We start from the raw sequence: 18,224 nt of genomic DNA, 5'->3' as shown, positions 1-18,224 counted from the left end.
AGCAATGTATGAAATTGGTTCTCACATATTTCATAAGAAGTGAACACTTATAAAAGAGGGCATAGACGGTTTGTTTGTCCTGAAGCAATCCACGGGAATGTAGCCGACTGGCCAAGTTAGCATACTGATAACAACTCTTGAAATCGTTAAGCGATACAGCTTATCGTTCGACAAACTTACATAAGGATTGCGTGCCAGTTCATTGAATAACAACAGAATATATTTCAACTACCTACTTCTCGTTGTACAAATATCTACATCCGAATCTTTTGTAAATAAATTATAGAATGGGGACAAGCAAATACTGGACACCTTAAAGGTAGATTGTAATCAACAACTTAAAAATAGATTGATATCTAAGACATTAGACGGTATAGTTAATTATAGACTGGACATCAGGAATAAATTTGTGCTCCAAAATTTGGTATTGGTAATAAGTCAGTGTTGCAGCCATAATATGAATAAAAACTTTTTAAATCGAAACTGACGTACTGGCTGCTTGTCATCGAATTACGAAATATATTATTTTATAAAAATGGAATATAAAGAATGATTGTCATTCTTCTTTAATAAAATCTATGTCATGATTGTATCTCCTAAAATTATTTATTATTTTACACATAAAACTATTAGATTAAACCGAAGCTTAAATATGGTCCATGTCGAGCCGGATAAATAAGGAATCAGAATAATATAATATTGGACGGTGGAGTAACGCTCTTTTATTAATTATTTTTACCCAGCACTCTCGATTAATATGTACTGAGGTAATGGTAAGCTGACCTATTATTGTTAACATTGTAAAAGGTTAGTGTTATTTCAAGAGTTGTTACTTACCACCATAATATTGTAATTACTAACTATAGTTTTATGTGTTTTAATTATAATTTACTTATGTAAAGTTGCAGGACTGCAGCACTCGTCTCCTAAAATGACCGACATCAAAGTTCTTCGGCGGAAACGAGGCAGCTGTAAAGCTCGATTAACAATTTTTGCGACCTACTTATCCCAGTTGACGGATTCGGAACTGAACCCCGACCAAGTATTGGAGTTACAATTGCGCGTCGATAGGTTAGGAGAATTGTTTGACCAATTTAATGATATTCAAACTCAGCTTGAATGTTTATCTGATAACTTAGATGAAGAATTAATTGAAAGATCTGCTTTTGAATCGGAATACTATGCACGATTTGCCCAGGCAAAGAATAGGCTAACTGTTACGAAAGCGGATGAAGATGATTTCAAAACAACAAACAGTAGTTCAAAGCGTAAGGTCGCCCAATTGCCCACTATCAATTTACCAATATTTTCAGGTTCATATGAAAATTGGCTCGCATTTCGGGATACTTTCATTAGTTTAATCCACAAAGATGACGACATCGACGAAATTAATAAATTTCATTATTTAAAGACATCATTGGAGGGGTCAGCTGCTGATGTTATCCAATCAGTGGATTTTAGTGCTGAAAATTACTTACTGGCGTGGGATCTTTTATGTGGTAGGTTTGACAACAAACGTTTGTTGCTTCAAAACCATGATTCGGCAATTTTTGACCTCGATCCACTAATGAAAGAGTCATCAAACAATTTGAAATCTATGATAGACCAAATTAATAAACATATTCGAGCTTGTGAGAAATTAGGCGAACCTGTTAATAGCTGGGACACATTGTTAATTCATTTATTTAGTCACAAATTAGATGCAAGGACATTTCGTGAGTGGGAAGTGTATAAAAAGCGACTTGACAAATCTAAGTCCATTCTTTTTAAGCAGTTTATGGAGTTTATGCAAGAACGTGCAGACTTTATTGAGACATTAGAACGCGCTCAGCTTTCTAAAACTAAAAACACCTGACATTCCGACAAAGCATAATGCGAAACTTAAGTCTATGGTGTCTTTGAGCGATAATATTAACTCATCTTCTCATAGTTTCCTTTGTCCGGAATGTAATGGAGATCATTACCTTAGTACTTGTCCACAATTTCTAGCATTGAGCATTGACGAGAGAATGTCAGTTTTGCCTAAATATAAAGTTTGTTATAACTGTTTTCATCGCGGGCACTATCCTAAAAATTGCAAACGATCAGGGTGTAAATTTTGCAATTATAAACATCATACGCTGATTCATAACACGAATTATAAGTCAAAACATATTAACAATAAATCAAAGCATCGCTCGATTGGTAGTGAACGGTCCGAAGTGTCCCCATCCGCGGGCGCCGAGGACTGTGCTGTCACCCCTAACGCTCACTCAGTTGCACTGTCGGCAAATCTTACTGCACATTCGCATACAAGCAACTTGCCCGACATTCTTCTGTCGACTGCTTTAATCAGATGTTACGATAATAATAATAAAGAACACATTGCACGTGCTCTTCTTGACTCAGGCAGTTCGTCGTGTATAATGTCAGAAAAACTGTTTAAGCAATTAAATATACCATCTAAATATACTAATAAATCTATACAAGGCATTAATAATTTACTGTCACAAGTAGAGAAAATGTGTCGTGTTCGTATTAAGTCACTATGCGAATCTTATTGTGATAATTTATTATGTTTGGTTTTGCTGACAATTACCGATAATGTGCCTCATAGGCAGATGCATTTAAATATACCAACAGATATATCTTTAGCTGATCCGTATTATCACACTCCAGCACCGATAGACATGATATTAGGAGCTGATGTATTTTGGAATTTACTAGGATCAGAAAGAATCGTATTAGGGAATCACCAGCCTATTTTATTTGAAACTAGACTTGGTTGGGTAGTCAGTGGCCCAATTAATACCGGTTTAGCTAATAAGTTTAATCAACCTGTCAAATGCAATTTTGTAACCATTGCTAATGACAAATCTTCACAATTAGATGACTTACAAACTCAGTTAACGCGGTTTTGGCAAATAGAAGAAATAAGCCATCATGAGTCATCCTCTTATTCAGCTGAAGAAGCACTTTGTGAAGAACATTTTGTTAAGAATACGACACGTTTAGAAAACGGTCGGTTCTGCGTTAGAATTCCGCTGAAAGAATCTTCTGATACTTTAGGTGATTCATTTCATCGTGCAAAACGATGCTTTTTAGCCATAGAGCGTAGAAATAGGAAAAATCCATCACTCGACAAGCTTCCTATAAAATTAAATACTTTTGTTCGTAACCGCATCTCAGAAGTTTTAGACACAACTAGTTTGTGTACGTGGAGACATGTTTCCACACATGATAATCCTGCGGATTTCATCTCACGAGGGGTTGAAGCTACCACTATGCACTCATTGGATTTGTGGTGGTCTGGTCCTTCTTTCTTACGAAAAGACAGCATGTCATGGCCTTTCATTGAAGAAACTTTACACGCTTTACCCGAACTCAAATCACATGTTTGTTTTCATAACATTTATAACGACAAACATTTTGACAACGGTTTGATTAATTTTGAGCGTTTTTCAAATTTTATAAGGTTACAACGAGCGGTTTGTTTTATGTTTCGATTCATTAAAAGGTGTAAGGGCCAGTCAATTAATAGTGAATATTTATCCGCTCACGAACTGCAGGACTCACTCAATTTAATTATTATTCAATCACAAAAGGAATCATTTTATGAATATGATTTATTATTAAGTAATCAGAAATTACCTCATAAAAATCGACTTCTTAAGTTTAATGTTTTTCTGGATGAAAATAAAATCATCCGTTTAGGAGGTAGATTGCATCATTCAGAATATTCTTTTGAGAAAAAACATCCAATTTTATTACAGTCCACTCATCATTTTACAAAACTTTTATTTAAATATGAGCATCGAAAATTAATGCATGCAGGTCCCCAATTATTATTGGCTACAATAAGAGAAACTTACTGGCCTTTGGGTGGTCGCAACTTAGCCAGATTATGCTATCGTCAGTGCGTTCGCTGTCAACGTTTTAAGGGACAAGTTGTTCAAACACAAATGGGCAATTTGCCATCAAACAGATTGTCACCAGCTGACTTTCCTTTTAAAGTGTAGGCGTTGACTACGCGGGTCCCATAACATCGGTTAATCGTCAAGGTCGTGGATGTAAACTAATGAAAGTTTACATTGTAATTTTTGTGTGCTTTACGACTAAAGCCATACATTTAGAATTAGTGGGCGATTTGACGAGCAGCAACTACTTACAGGCTTTGCGTAGGTTTATGTCCCGAAGAGGAAAGCCTCTTCATATTTATTCAGACAATGGGACATCATTTGTAGGAGCCTATAATGATCTCTCTACATTCCTTAAGCGCAATTGTAACTCCTTAGCTGAAGATGCGGCTCATGATGGAATCAATTTCCACTTTATTCCTGCCATTTTGGTGGTCTTTGGGAGGCGGGTGTTAAATCCACTAAACATCATTTAGTTAGAGTGCTGGGCAATTGTCACTTAACTTATGAGGAGCTAAACTCCACCTTAATCCAAATAGAGGCAATTTTAAATTCTCGACCGCTCACTCCGCTGTCATCAGACGCTGAAGATTTGCTGCCGCTGACTCCAGGTCATTTTTTAATCGGAAGACCAGTTACTTCACTACCTGTTCAAAACTTGCGGGACTGCTCTTATGACCGCCTGACTCGGCATCAAAGGATCGAGCAACTCAGGCAACATTTCTGGGTGAGATGGAGCAAAGAGTACATTTCAGAACTTCAGAAAAGAGTCAAATGGCAGAGTGGCAAAGATTATCATTTAAAATCGACGCCCTTGTCATCATCAAGGACGACAATTTACCACCAATTAAATGGAAGATGGGCCGAATCATAGCACTACACCCTGGTACTGATAATATCTGCAGGGTGGCTGACATACGGACTGCAGGTGGCGTAATAAGAAGAGCTGTCTCGAAGATTCGTCCCCTCCTCTAAAGAAACTTCGGGTTGAAAGCAAGCTTTCAACGGCTGGGGCATGTTGCAGCCATAATATGAATAAAAACTTTTAAATCGAAACTGACGTACTGGCTGCTTGTCATCGAATTACGAAATATATTATTTTATAAAAATGGAATATAAAAAATGATTGTCATTCTTCTTTAATAAAATGTATGTCATGATTGTATATCCTAAAATTATTTATTATTTTACACATAAAACTATTAGATTAAACCGAAGCTTAAACATGTCTTATTTGAAATGTCCGTGTGACATGACGCCCCAGCGTCCTTAGATATTAATAAAAAAATAATATATTCACAGAAAATAAGCTAATATGTCCATTAAAACGTGCCATTCAAGATATTGAAAAAATGTGTATATATAAATTGGTGTTTTGCTATTTCACGGTAGATTGATTAATTGTTGTATTAGCTCAATTTTTTTGTATGACAATCTTTCCACTGTCTGCTTTATATAATCTTATTATTATGATTGAAATTAAGTCATAATTCAAAAAAAGTTGCAATCACGTGTACAACTAAACTCAAAACCTATTTGAATCCTGCAACAAGGCAACCAGTAGTCGGTTGAACGTCTGCGGCGCGGCGGAAACGGAAAGCCGCAGCAGCGCCCGAGCGTGTCACCTTACGTGCGCGCAGTTATCTGTGTCTGTTGGAATTTTGTCACAATGTAAATATTGCAGTTTAAGAAAAATCAAAAGGAGGATATAATTATACGAGTAATTTAGCATTCGCTGACATCTGTAACCGGTGTAGGGGCAAACGAAATGTTGTGGTCGAGTCTGATTTTATAAATATAAATTTCGACATTCAATAATATCAACTATAATTTTATTTAACAGTTTTGTTTTTCCTATAAAACTGGGTTTATGGCTCCTTTTGAACGCTCAAGATAAAAGACACAAAAAATCGGTACACTTGCGTTTCGCTAATATAAAATATATTTTGAATAGCTCAAATACACTGTGTCGCAATCATTTTGATTTTCTTACCTGATCCGAAACTAGACTTTCTACATTTTCTAGCTTTTAGTTCTGGCGTACTTTGTAGCAATTGAAAAACTACGGTATAAACATAAGCATCTATCTTATTGAAAAATAACTTCAATAATAATATAGTGCTATAACTCAGTGCTAGATATACAAAGAAATTGATTTATACATAAATCTAAATAGACTTCGAAAAGCAATTTATGTGTAGTGAAAAACACAGAGTCAAATCGACATATCATTTGTAGGTACCATTTGGTTTTTAATACGAGACAAGCACATTCACTTCACCCACCAAATCAAATTTAAATTTAATAATTAGATTTAATGTAGAGCATAAACGCAACTATTTATGTCAAAGGCAACAGAAATGAAGTCCCCAAATGCCCTATAATTACATGGGGCATATCTTTAAAACCACTAACTAATTGATCATATTCAGTTGAATTCAAAAGCTGTTACAATTATTTCGATACACACAGTGTAGATAGTTTGAAAGGGTTGAAAAAATCAAACAGAAGGGGGGACTTATACATCCACGCTAGTAGAGTCACGCTGGTCCCCTGGATCCGCCCCTGGTGCTACTAAACAGGCAGGAGTGACGCGATTCGTGCGAGTGACTCAGTCGAGCATTTCATCGGCATTACGTGATTCCTTTGCAAAGTGGCTGCTTTTTGTCGCAGCTTCCTAAGAACTAAGCGTTGAGTGCATTCATGCATAAAATTATGATTTTAAGTGGGAATACGCTGTTAAAGTTTCGACACATTACAATTTATTGCTGCCTCTCAGATTTAGGAATCGTCCTATACAAATAAATTTACATATTTGGAGATATTCAAGAAAACTCCCAAAATGGAATGCACCTAGATAGGTGCGTTTTGTCTATTTCTGTAGCTAAGAAGCAGTGAGTAGGCATTGTTTGTTCCGGTTTGAAAACTATTGTAGCTACTGTAAATACGAGCGCAGTAGAATACTAAACCTTGTAATTCAAGGTGTTGGATAGTATTTTTACTGTTTATGGGTGGTCGTATCGCTTACCATCAGGCGAATGGCAAGCTCGTTCCACCATTCAAAGCAATACAAATAAATTAGAAAAAAACCTATTATCGACTGGGGCTAAATTTCTCTCTCGCAATTTATAATTAGTAGTATAAGTAAATTAATAAGCACGAACGTGTAGGTACTTACCATTATTGAATTATTTTGTTGTTGAAATTTTTGTTTAATTCACACTCGAACAATTTCAACGGTTTATTATTACCTACTGCGACCCCATTTATAATACCGATGTTATAAAACGGAACGACTCAGTTCGCAAACTGAGATAGTTTTTGCATGAACTTGGTTTAAAGTTAACGGTGAATTCCAAAACTACGACGAGCTCCATCATACTATTTTTATTCGCGCAATGAGATGTAATATTGGTAGTAAGTACAAACGCTGTCGAGTTACAGGAAATAATTCAAGAATAATATACATTCAATAGTCATATACATAGTTTTGGTGGGCATTTCAGGCTTTTAACACCCAGAAATAAATACTTGTCTATCATATAAATATTTGAATGTATGAGGAAACAAAACCACGGACTTTTGTTTCAAAGAGGTGTCACTATTAGAAGCCATAGACAAGTTGTCTTTCTCCATCGTTAACCTATCGATAAGTCTACCACTATGTATCCATAATATGTCATTCCTATATTTTTTTGATTTCTATTACCGATAACGATTGTAGGCACCTATATTAACGTCACTTCGTTAGGCAATTTGTGTTAAGCCTCAGTCGAGCTTCGGAAACCATAATAAAATGTCAACTCCATAACACTATACATAAGTACAATAAAATGGGTTCCCAGATTGATCATAAGGTACTCAAGCCCGTCACGGCGCGTAGTGCCGAAGGTGTGTCGCAGGGTCAGTCACACGCACTCACCGACTCCACTGGACCGTCATTTATTAACTTGTGAATTAAACATATTATTTATATTTATTTTATTATGATTAATTTACTACTTTTAAACAGCGCTGTCTCTAACCCCTGTCCAAAGTAGAGCTAGTATTGGCCTGAACCAACGCGAGGTTACTATGGTTGGGTACAACAAAAACCATTAGAAAACTTCTATATCTAGGTAATGAGAGTATGCGCGTTCTTTTCAAAACTTTCATTATCGCTAGAGACCTTTTTATACATTTAACATTTTGGCGCCCCTTGCCAAGTAGCGCGAACGCTTCCTACACTTGGGCCGATATGTGTTATTACAGCGTATGTAGGCTGTGCAGTATAAAGTTCTGGGTTCGATTGCCAGAGCCAGAGAGTAGACTCTAGTCTTTAGACCCGGCTTGATTACGTTCCTGCGTTTTTTCTCGAGCTCCATACTTATAGGGAGCCACTGGAGGCTTGGATCACAACAATTCTTTTTTCGCCCCTATTTGTATCCTTACAGTCAGGAATATCAATAAATTAAATAACCTAAATATTAACCTTATTATTTGCTATAAAAAAAACATTGCGTCGTAATAACGATTGTGCCAGATATGCATCAAAAATTAAGTATTAGATCCCGCTGATAAAGGCGTATCGTTCGCTGACCTTCAGAGTTCATTGACCCGCCACCCTTATTCGCGAGACGGAGGGTCCTTTTCATGCTAAGCAGGTGCGGGCTCCCTTCTTGATTCGAATTTAGGTCATGCTTATTGTAAACAAGTATTTCAATGAAAAAATTGACGAACATTTAACAGCTGTATAAGACAGATTGAGCCGAACGCAGTCCATAGGAAAAATATGTAGTTAAATTTATTTAATTCACGAAGTTCTTATGATAAAATAAGATATAATATTAACTACATACACACACTTACGGACACCACACACACACACACACACACACACACAAACACGCCTTTTATCCCCAAGAAGGCGGATATTGAGCCGAGGCGCAACTAGTGCAGTTTCGCCGTGTGTATTATGTGATATCCGTCCCTCGATGTGATAGGGGGAGCCTATGACTATCGTCACATCGGGTACAAAGTACAGACTTCGCGCCACCCGAGACCTCAGCGCGAAAGGCGTATCGCTCAAATATAACGACGCATGTAATAAAACTAAACCGACCCTATCAACTTGCTGATATCCACTACACCACTACGAAATTCAGAGAGGCTTCAAAGCAATATTTAACATTAAAAACTCATATTTCATATCAGCAAGATACATAACAAAAAGCAATCAACCTAAATTAATAAGTGTGATCTTTATAATCTTCACAAAGAGCTTTTGGCACATTAACTTAAAGTTAGTTAAAGTTCACATTAACATATGAAAGCTGATAAAGCACATTAGCAAGCTTAGCAAGTTGACACACTTTATCTAGATATTAAAGGCGCGTGCGGCTGCTGCCGTCATTATGCCTCGTTCACACCGATACAATGATTGCCTAGCTTTTCCTAAACCTGTATTGTCAATGTGTTTTTATAAAGCCTAGTTCACCTAATTTCTTATCAATATTATAAGCGCAAAAATGTTGAGTAGGTGCTAATAACAATATAATATCTATCCCGTCTGTTTTTTTTTTATTTATCTTAATACATACCTTCCATATATTGAATAGAATTGAAGTATTAAGAAAGTAAATTTAGTAATAATATTTCATAAAACCTATTTCGTTACGTCATTTTCTTTTAAGAAATACTTATTTAAAGGTTTTATTATCAGGGTGTGGTTGTTCTCTGTTTAATTTTTGTTCTTTAAACACAGACGTAGTATAGACCATTTAGTATTGAACTCGTTACAATGAAAAACATAAAATAAAATATTTACAGCACATGTACCTTCAATAATATCTAAGTTCTACAAATAAAATTCAAAATTTACAGCTTCATTTTTAATTAACAGCAAATTTAGCTTTACTGTCGTCTATAAATACAAAAGGAACAGTTACTACATAGCCAACATTTTTGATAATTATACGCACAAGCCGACACATTTGTCGAGCTTCGTTTAACATAGTTTAAACAGTTCAAAATATCCCATTAAAACGTAGTTGTGCCTATCTGCAGGATTCCGCACCATAGCATGCACTTTCCCCGGCTGACGGAAATGGGTGCGCCAGTTGCCAACGGCCGCTTCACATACAGGGATGGGCAGCTTAATCCATGACAGTTGGAAAGGCAGTTAGGTGAAAAACGGCCCAGGGAGTACAATTTCCTTAACAAACTGGCATTGTTGTGTTAAGCATTTCATATTTGATTTGAGTTTCGAGATTGGATTTGATTTCGTGCAAATGTCTGGTATTCGTTATAACATTAGTGTTTTTGCGCACAAATTATTACCATAGTATGTGTTAGAATTTAATCTGCATCAAAGGCATCAAACGATGTCATTATACAATCAGCAGTTCAGTCCGCTACATGACAGTTTACACAATCAACATCATTGGATTTTATGGTCGCAGTTTCCTAATTTCCTGATAATCTGGTCGTAAACCATGAGCTGTCGAGGTCGCAATGATTTACTGGAGCCGACAATCTCAAGCATTTTACAAAAGAGGACATCCTCCTTACTGGCAAGTCCATTTGCCTAATCGTTGCATTTTTTCTATTGCTGATTTTGGTTGGACGGAAGCTAAACAGCCAATTGCTTCTAGCGTTCGCGGTCACAGACGTACGGAGGCTTGCAGTGGCCAATGAATCTACTTATATACACTTAAATTTTAGTAGGATTAGGGAATAAGAATTAGTAATATTGATAATGTATCGTAAATGTAATATATATTTTATCTATCTATACTTATAATAAATCTGTAGAGAGGTCAATTCTGTACATGAAATATATTTCCAAAATAACCATCAGGGGGTGATCAGGGATCGATACTGATGCCATAAATGCAATAAGTAAAATTTTTGTCTGTCTGTCTGTATAACCGTTATAAAAACAAAAACTAGGTATTCGACGGATTTTAACGAAATTTTTCATACTCTTGAGCTGGTTATAGTATACTTTTCATCACGCTACAATTAATAGGAGCAGAGCAGTGAAGGGAAATGTTGGGAAAACGGGAGAAGTTACTCCATTTTGTAAGCTTCCGTCGCGTGTGCAACCTTAATGGTTAAAAGTTCATTCGATTTCACCAGGATCCCATCATCAGACCCTGACCGGACAATCGGACTACCTGCATACCACCGTACATTAAAAAAACATCCCGACACATTGAGCACCTCCTCCATTTTTGAAGTCCGAAATCCACGCGGGCGAAACTGCGGAAGCTAGTCCTAAATAAATCCGCCGAATTAACCGCAGAAGAACCATGAAAATCTCTCACTAACGCGTTTCAAAATATATTTATTACTGAAATAGATTTATTGATCTACGAGTATAATGTTTCCATTCCTTCGCGAATCTTATTTCTTTTTAATATTATCAATGCGAAAGTTAGTGAAAAAAAATGTTTGGAAGTGTAGATGTTTGGAGTTTTGTTAGAAGTAACCGCAGAAACGGCTGAACGGATTTGGATGTAATTAGGCACACGGGTACGCCATATCCTGGATTAACATCTAGGATTTTACTTTTTATCCCGGACATTTACTCCCATGGGAAATAGTGGTATTTTTAAATCATATTTTTAAATGGATGGCGCTGTCTTCGTAGTGTTTTAGTGACTTCGTTCAGGTAATATAACCGGACACCTTAGTTAGCATACATGAAAGCGGCGCACTTTGCGCTCCCTACTCGTACAGACTTTTATAGCGGGAAAGGCTTTTCATGCGAGCGAAGCCACGAGCAATACTTGGTAAATAATACACATAAAATTTATTTTTTTTATTAAATCTTGAGTTTTGCATAATCATCTAATAAAAACTGATAGTTATTTGTGTCGAAGTGAATACTAAGTAAAGTCGAGGAATGTTAATTTGTAACTTGAAGCATAAAAATCTACAATAATGATTTACTATTTAATTATTATGTTAATATCAGCAGTATTCGTGATCCACTCTATCTATATAAAGTTAGGCGAAACTAACAAAATAAAATTAACAGAGCTTTTATCGCTGTGTACCGCAATTGTCTAATTGAATACATTATGTTTATCAGCGGTAGTGAGCGTGCATAATTAGTTAAATATAGACATGACGCTAACAATTCTAAAATGTACATCTTCACTAGAATAAGTATATTTTATGTTTAATTATTACATAGAAGTTCTCTCTTTCGTGACAGCATATTTAGCCTCTTCGCTAGAAGATACTCGGTTTTAATTCTAATGTAGGCGAGACTTGGATTTTTCGTACAACATTTTCCCGTACTAGACACCCTAAAGAGAACTGACGTCATGGGGGCAGATCGTCGTAAAACTAAACCAAATCCCTTAGCAACAGATTTCTTTGATGTACTTACCTTGTTCATCCCTGCTCCACCTTAAGGTTGACAAAGAGAAGAGAAGTCCGCCTATGCACAATTTTTATTGTATACCTATATAAAGTGCAAAATAAATAAATAAAGATGATTTAAAAAGTATTATGAAAAAACCTCACATTGAAAAGCATTTAGGACAGATAGAAAACACTTGCTTAGGATTCATTCGGTACTATCAACTTGTCATTCAGTCTCAGCTGTAGCACAGTACACAGGCCCTTATTAGCACACAATGGCCGCAGTAAAAACTAACGCCTAGCGTGGTTAAGTAATCGGAATGGCTGCACACAGCAATGAGTCATATTGTCAACTGTCAACTATTTGGTGAAATATCTTTCGATCTGTCAAATTATTTAACGAGACATAGAGAATGTCGTCGTTAAGCCGAGCGCTCGGAAGAAAGAGAGAAATTTACTGAGCGACCAATGCGTGTCTGTTTTGACGTCTCTGGGGACAAGAGTTAGGTGGTAACTGAGACTGCTAAAGACCCAAACCTGTACAAATAGATCTTAGTACCTAAAACAAAGTTCGGAATCTAATAATCGAATTCTCCTTAAATAGTTTAAGTTTTAATAAATAAAACTTAATAAAAACAACTTTATTTCTTACTTTATATTTTGTTGTTTTGACAACTTTAGTATAAAAATACGTCATACTAAGTATGTACATAGATAATGAATGAGTTAATTAAAATTCTTATAATTAACATATGAAACAAAACATTGTTAGAAATACCGGACTGTAGCGATGTACAGGTAACATAAAATAAAACTCAAGGTCCCAACGAAACTGAAATTATTATACTTTGTATTCAATACTTACAGACTAGGCGGATTATATACACTGTACTCCTCGCCTGTAGAGGGGGTAGGTAGAAATGCAAACCATCACGATTCAGTGACTTTATTTCCATCGATAATATAGTTGCCATGTCGGACACAATATTGGCATTTCAGTACCTGAACTTTTATTGATAATGCGTAGAACAGTTTACATATTATAATGACCATAAGACGTTGCATCTGGCGGTTGTCAGAATTGTGCCGACCTTCCTTACTGGACGTATCTTATCTTCATGGTCGACTCCAAGCCCGACTATGGCTGGTTTTTCTATTTACAGCAAGTATATAGTAATTGCTACTTAGAAATAAGAACCTGATATGTATATTAGGACCTGTGTAGTATTTTTACACTACAATCAAGAAGTACTAACCAAATTTCATGAGCTGTATGAAATGAGTTACTGAACGTCATTCAACTGCGCCGATCATTGTGTAGGGCTATTAACTTGATCACACTTTCTCACGCAATGACTCTGTACTCTGTGTAATTGGGTCTCTAACGCAAGGTTTTAGCGCATACAGCTGATATCATGGTGATGGTAGAAGAATAGATATCTTATAATTTGTGTAGCCCGGCAATGATAAAAATGCTGTTTTGGCGGCGCCACATTTGCATTAACGTTTTATAGTGAACGTTGCCAGTACAAGAGATTAAAACTATATTTGACCACGACATGGCGAGGTATTTTATTTTGCGATTTGTGTAATTCACACATTGTGAATATGTCGTCTATAGTATATTTTCCATAGTGATTAGTTTTGGACTAGCGGCATTCCAAGGCGAGGTCGAAGTATTTTTGACTATTGTGAAGGAATGTCATGTCATTCATAACACATTTTGTATCAACCAGTCACAGAACGGTAACTGCCGTGACAGGATAAATATTGGAATTCCTAGTGGTCAACCTGAAGTAAATCTTCGCCCTTAATTCCGCGTACGGAAAACCTATTTGCTATATGCTTTGCGTGTATTAATCTTATAATTTAGATTCTGACCTCGGATATAACTACAGTCAAACCTTAATGATCTACATTTCAATAACTTCGAGCAATTTATTTAAACCAACTGCTTTTATTTCTTTTCTACCTTTGACCTCCATACGCTTTCACAAGCCAAGTAATTCATTAAGTTTAATTAGAACGTTTAAGTGGCAATTCATTAATATAACCGAAATAACTATACTTTGCTTATTTTTATAAGGATTATATTATAAGGAGTGCGAAGTAATTTATGTAGGATAATATGGATGTAATGAATGTGTAATTCCTAAGCTAGATATTGATTATTCAGAATTTGGACACAACAACATCCGAATGTCTCAATAAAAAAATGTGTTAGTGAATTTAAAAATTGGGAATTTCCACAACAATAATATTCACAACGCAGATTAAAATGATATTATAAAGTATATTTAGTATTCACTAAACATTTTGTATTCTAACAAAATAATAACCGAAACATATATTCAACTATTTCCACAATAAACCATGCTCATCACAGTTATAATTCATACTATTCTCAAAAAAAGTATTAGTACATCCATAGCGGCTATTACAAATTCCAAGAATGAGAATATTCATCAAGTATCGTCTAAACGAGGGTAATCCGTACGAAGCGAGCGAGTAAATTGTGCCAATTAACTCGCTTTCGAGTGCGTTTGCTAAAATAGTTGGTCACACGAACTCGGTTGGTTACCCCGCGACGTTATTTAACCGTCGACCATAAGTCATTCCTTTTGTACGCCCTTCATTATTAGTCATCAAAGAATCAACCGTCAAGGTCTTTAAAACTATTTTAACAATAATTTTTTGAACTTGAATAAACCACCAAAAACTTTAAATTTGACTGCCTCGGTGCACTGGCTTAGTATTACGGTACGACTGCAGTGTTGAGGTCTCGGGTTCGATCCCGGGTCGACAGTTATATTGGGTTTTTCTACTCAGTTTTAGTCCGGAGTCTGAAATTTGCGTCTGATGTAGCGATATGCTAGCCATCTATCACATTATGGGACGGAATATGCATGGCGAAGTTCCTACATGGTGTAACGTGTCAACTCATTTCATTAAGAAATTAACAATGAAGTTGTAACGATACTTTAATGGGAAAACTTCTTGTAATCGTGCGTCTTTGTGACGCATATCCGTCGGAAATTGTAATGAATTTTGATATTGGCTGATTGAAAATTATAAGAAATAAAGTCCTTTACAGAAATAAAGTCCTCATTCACTAATTGATTCCATAACCAAAAGATTTGGAAACTCATATCTGTGCCACCCCATCAGACTGTGGAATGGTTTGCCAGGACACGTGTTCCCTCCTTCCTATAGCTTGGGGTCCTTCAAGCAGAGCGTAACGAAGCAATTATGCAGTCCGGCATGACGGCGCCGACTGTCTGGGGATGCTTGTATTTTTGGATGGTCGGCACTTTCTTTGGGCTTCACTTGGCTGCAGTGAAGAGAGTTTTCCGAGCGACAATAAAAAAAAAAACTATTAAAATTAATAAGGTCCAGCCTATATTTAAAAACAGAACTACAATTGCCTTTGAGTTCTTGTATGATGTAAAGAATATATAAGTACGGAATAAGGGAAGATGACCTTTGTATGCGCTTTCTTGGGTGGAACTAAGTGTAAAACCTAAACAGGACGTGTCATATATTTTCAATAAGATTCACTTGTTTTCCTTTATCAGGTCTTCATTGTACTGCTTTGCTAGGACGCCGCGACGTCAATATCACAACTTATACCACACAGCTATATGTATACTCGCTTTGTTAGTCTGTTATTTACGAGTATTCAACAGCAAGTTTCCGTCCCTCCCCTAACTTCTTTAAAACTAATTCAATTTTATGCAAAGGGTGCGATTTTAGGTGTGGTTAAAAAGGGGTTACTGCATACAATGATGTCAGACGTACACATATAGTTAGTTAGACTGTTCATTTCGCGAAAATGTATTTGTAAACATTTTCGTAGATAGGTAGATAAGTTAATAAGCACAGAGAATGATTGTGCTTCCTTTGCGTAATTTCGCTGTCACCAGCAATATGCTGGTATTGTGACCTAATTAGTAAATCCTACGACATTTTTAACATTTTTATTTTAATTTCTGAATCGTTTCGCTACTTAAATCAGGCGGATAACCTAAATATAATATAATTCTGAAGAAAAATATTTATAAATTACTACTGCGTGGATACATAATTTTTCCTTCAAGACAGCAAAAGTAAAGTACAAATAAAACTTGTTTATATGTAATATTATTTGTCAATAAATGATCTAACCAATATGTATAATTTTTTAACCGTCACCGGTCTCATAGGAAGACAGGCAATTATAATCAAATATGGCACTTTATATTACCTTCCGTTAAGAATTGTCGCCAATTAATTACGGATTTAAGTAGATAACTAATTATGTAACGCATAGACTAAACTGATCAAATCTTTGAGAAAGCGCATAATGCGATTTGTGAAATAAAAGCTATGCCAAGTACTGGCAACATTATTAACCGCAAAAAAGTTAAACAATCCAAGTGTGTATGCTGCTGAAAAAACCGATCAACTAGACGGACTGCCTTGAGTGTTACCGCAATTCAGTAATAAATCACCCTAAAAATATAAGATCGTAAAGAAAAGTGATTCATATTCGATTGCGACAGATGAAGTGGTCACTGAATGTCCTCTGTGGCTACTGAAGCGTGCTGCTCGGACAGAGGTAGGTACTTATCCGTCTCTATTTACAATATTTATGATATTGATTTGAACACGAAGCAGTCAACTTAATAGTGTTTAAGAAGACTGAAAAAGCGGTGTATATACTCGCACGATAGTTCACCTGGGTAGGTACCATAAAGACCATTTTTGCCGCAAATATCATCACTTTTTTTTTCTTTTTATTCTTAAGGAAGGGGCTTAGTCGAGATAGCATCTTGTAAAGGTTTTGTTTCAGTTTGAAAGGCATTGTAACCAGTATTATTATTATTTTTTATACATGCACGTTAAAGTGGCCCTTCTACACCTGATGGTAAGTGGAGTGGCGTCCAATAGTATGTCGACTGACGAGAGATGGTTACACTTCGGCAGCCAACACAATTATGCCGGCCTGTTGAAACCAGATATACACATACTGATCCCGGAATGCGTCATACTTATGTGGGCAACTATGACGGATTTTAACACCTTTCGTACGGTAGTCGCTATCAGGGTGGATTGTGGACATACAATATATCCAACCACCAGCAAAACATGAGAAGACGTTAACATCTTATGCCTTAGAATGACACGCGCAGTGCATCGTTATTATAACTTGACATAAGTAGGCAACTGCTGCTCTGAGAAATAGATGTATAAGGTCGCAACAGAACGGTTATACACCTAATAAGATGATACTCTTAAGTTAAAGTGACTTGTTTAGCAAGACTGCCACTAAATGACAGTAATTGCGTTATCAGTGGTCACGTCTACAGACGTCCGGTCGGCGCAGGCGCCAAATACGCCACACAATAATTATTCAGCTCAGGAACTTTCGCAGCCACTCGCGTTTTCTTTTTTATCCAAGTGACATTGCACCTGGTAGTAAGGTGTACGCAAAATAAACCTATCTATTCCAGATAGATATATCTCTGTATTGCCAATAGTTGCCAACTTAATTTCTACTTTATCATCATTAACCATAGGATATCCATTGCTAAATATAGTCCTCTACAAGGATTTTCAGACCGGTCTATTGGGAGCATCCAGAGACTTATCAGATCTTCGGCCTGCGTTTGTTTCTTCATACCTTACTTTAAAGAATGCGATATGTGATTAGGAGAGAAGAAGGAACACCGATGCTAGAAGACTTATTCATAGTTTGAATAGATTGTTCTTGGTTTCGTAGTATACATCTCGCCATAAGATTATGTGACTGATGGTGCTACAACACCAGTGTTACGGAGTAATTTGTAAAACTGGTGCTTATAAAACATAAACACAAGCTCTGAAAAAGCTCTTATATAAATTAAGAAATAAGTTTTTACGTTATAAATTATATTTATAACTATAGGGCAGCAAATAAAATATTACTATTTGAACACAAATTGTACCTATCCA

General features: G+C 36.1%; 1 protein-coding gene across 1 annotated transcript; it reads left to right on the top strand.

The window, feature by feature from the left end:
* Positions 1-448: 448 nt before the first annotated feature.
* On the top strand, positions 449-1,855 carry LOC115445492. Its single transcript, XM_030171776.2, has 2 exons — positions 449-807; positions 903-1,855. Exon 2 carries the CDS (start codon positions 932-934, stop codon positions 1,853-1,855), a length of 924 nt encoding a protein of 307 aa, XP_030027636.2. The 5' UTR covers positions 449-807; positions 903-931.
* The last annotated feature ends 16,369 nt before the right edge of the window (positions 1,856-18,224 follow it).

The sequence above is a fragment of the Manduca sexta genome, chromosome 13 (assembly GCF_014839805.1).
Source record: "Manduca sexta isolate Smith_Timp_Sample1 chromosome 13, JHU_Msex_v1.0, whole genome shotgun sequence".
Classification (NCBI taxonomy): domain Eukaryota; kingdom Metazoa; phylum Arthropoda; class Insecta; order Lepidoptera; family Sphingidae; genus Manduca; species Manduca sexta.
The sequence above is the reverse complement of the archived record's forward strand: the minus strand, read 5'-3'. Positions and strand labels throughout refer to the sequence as shown.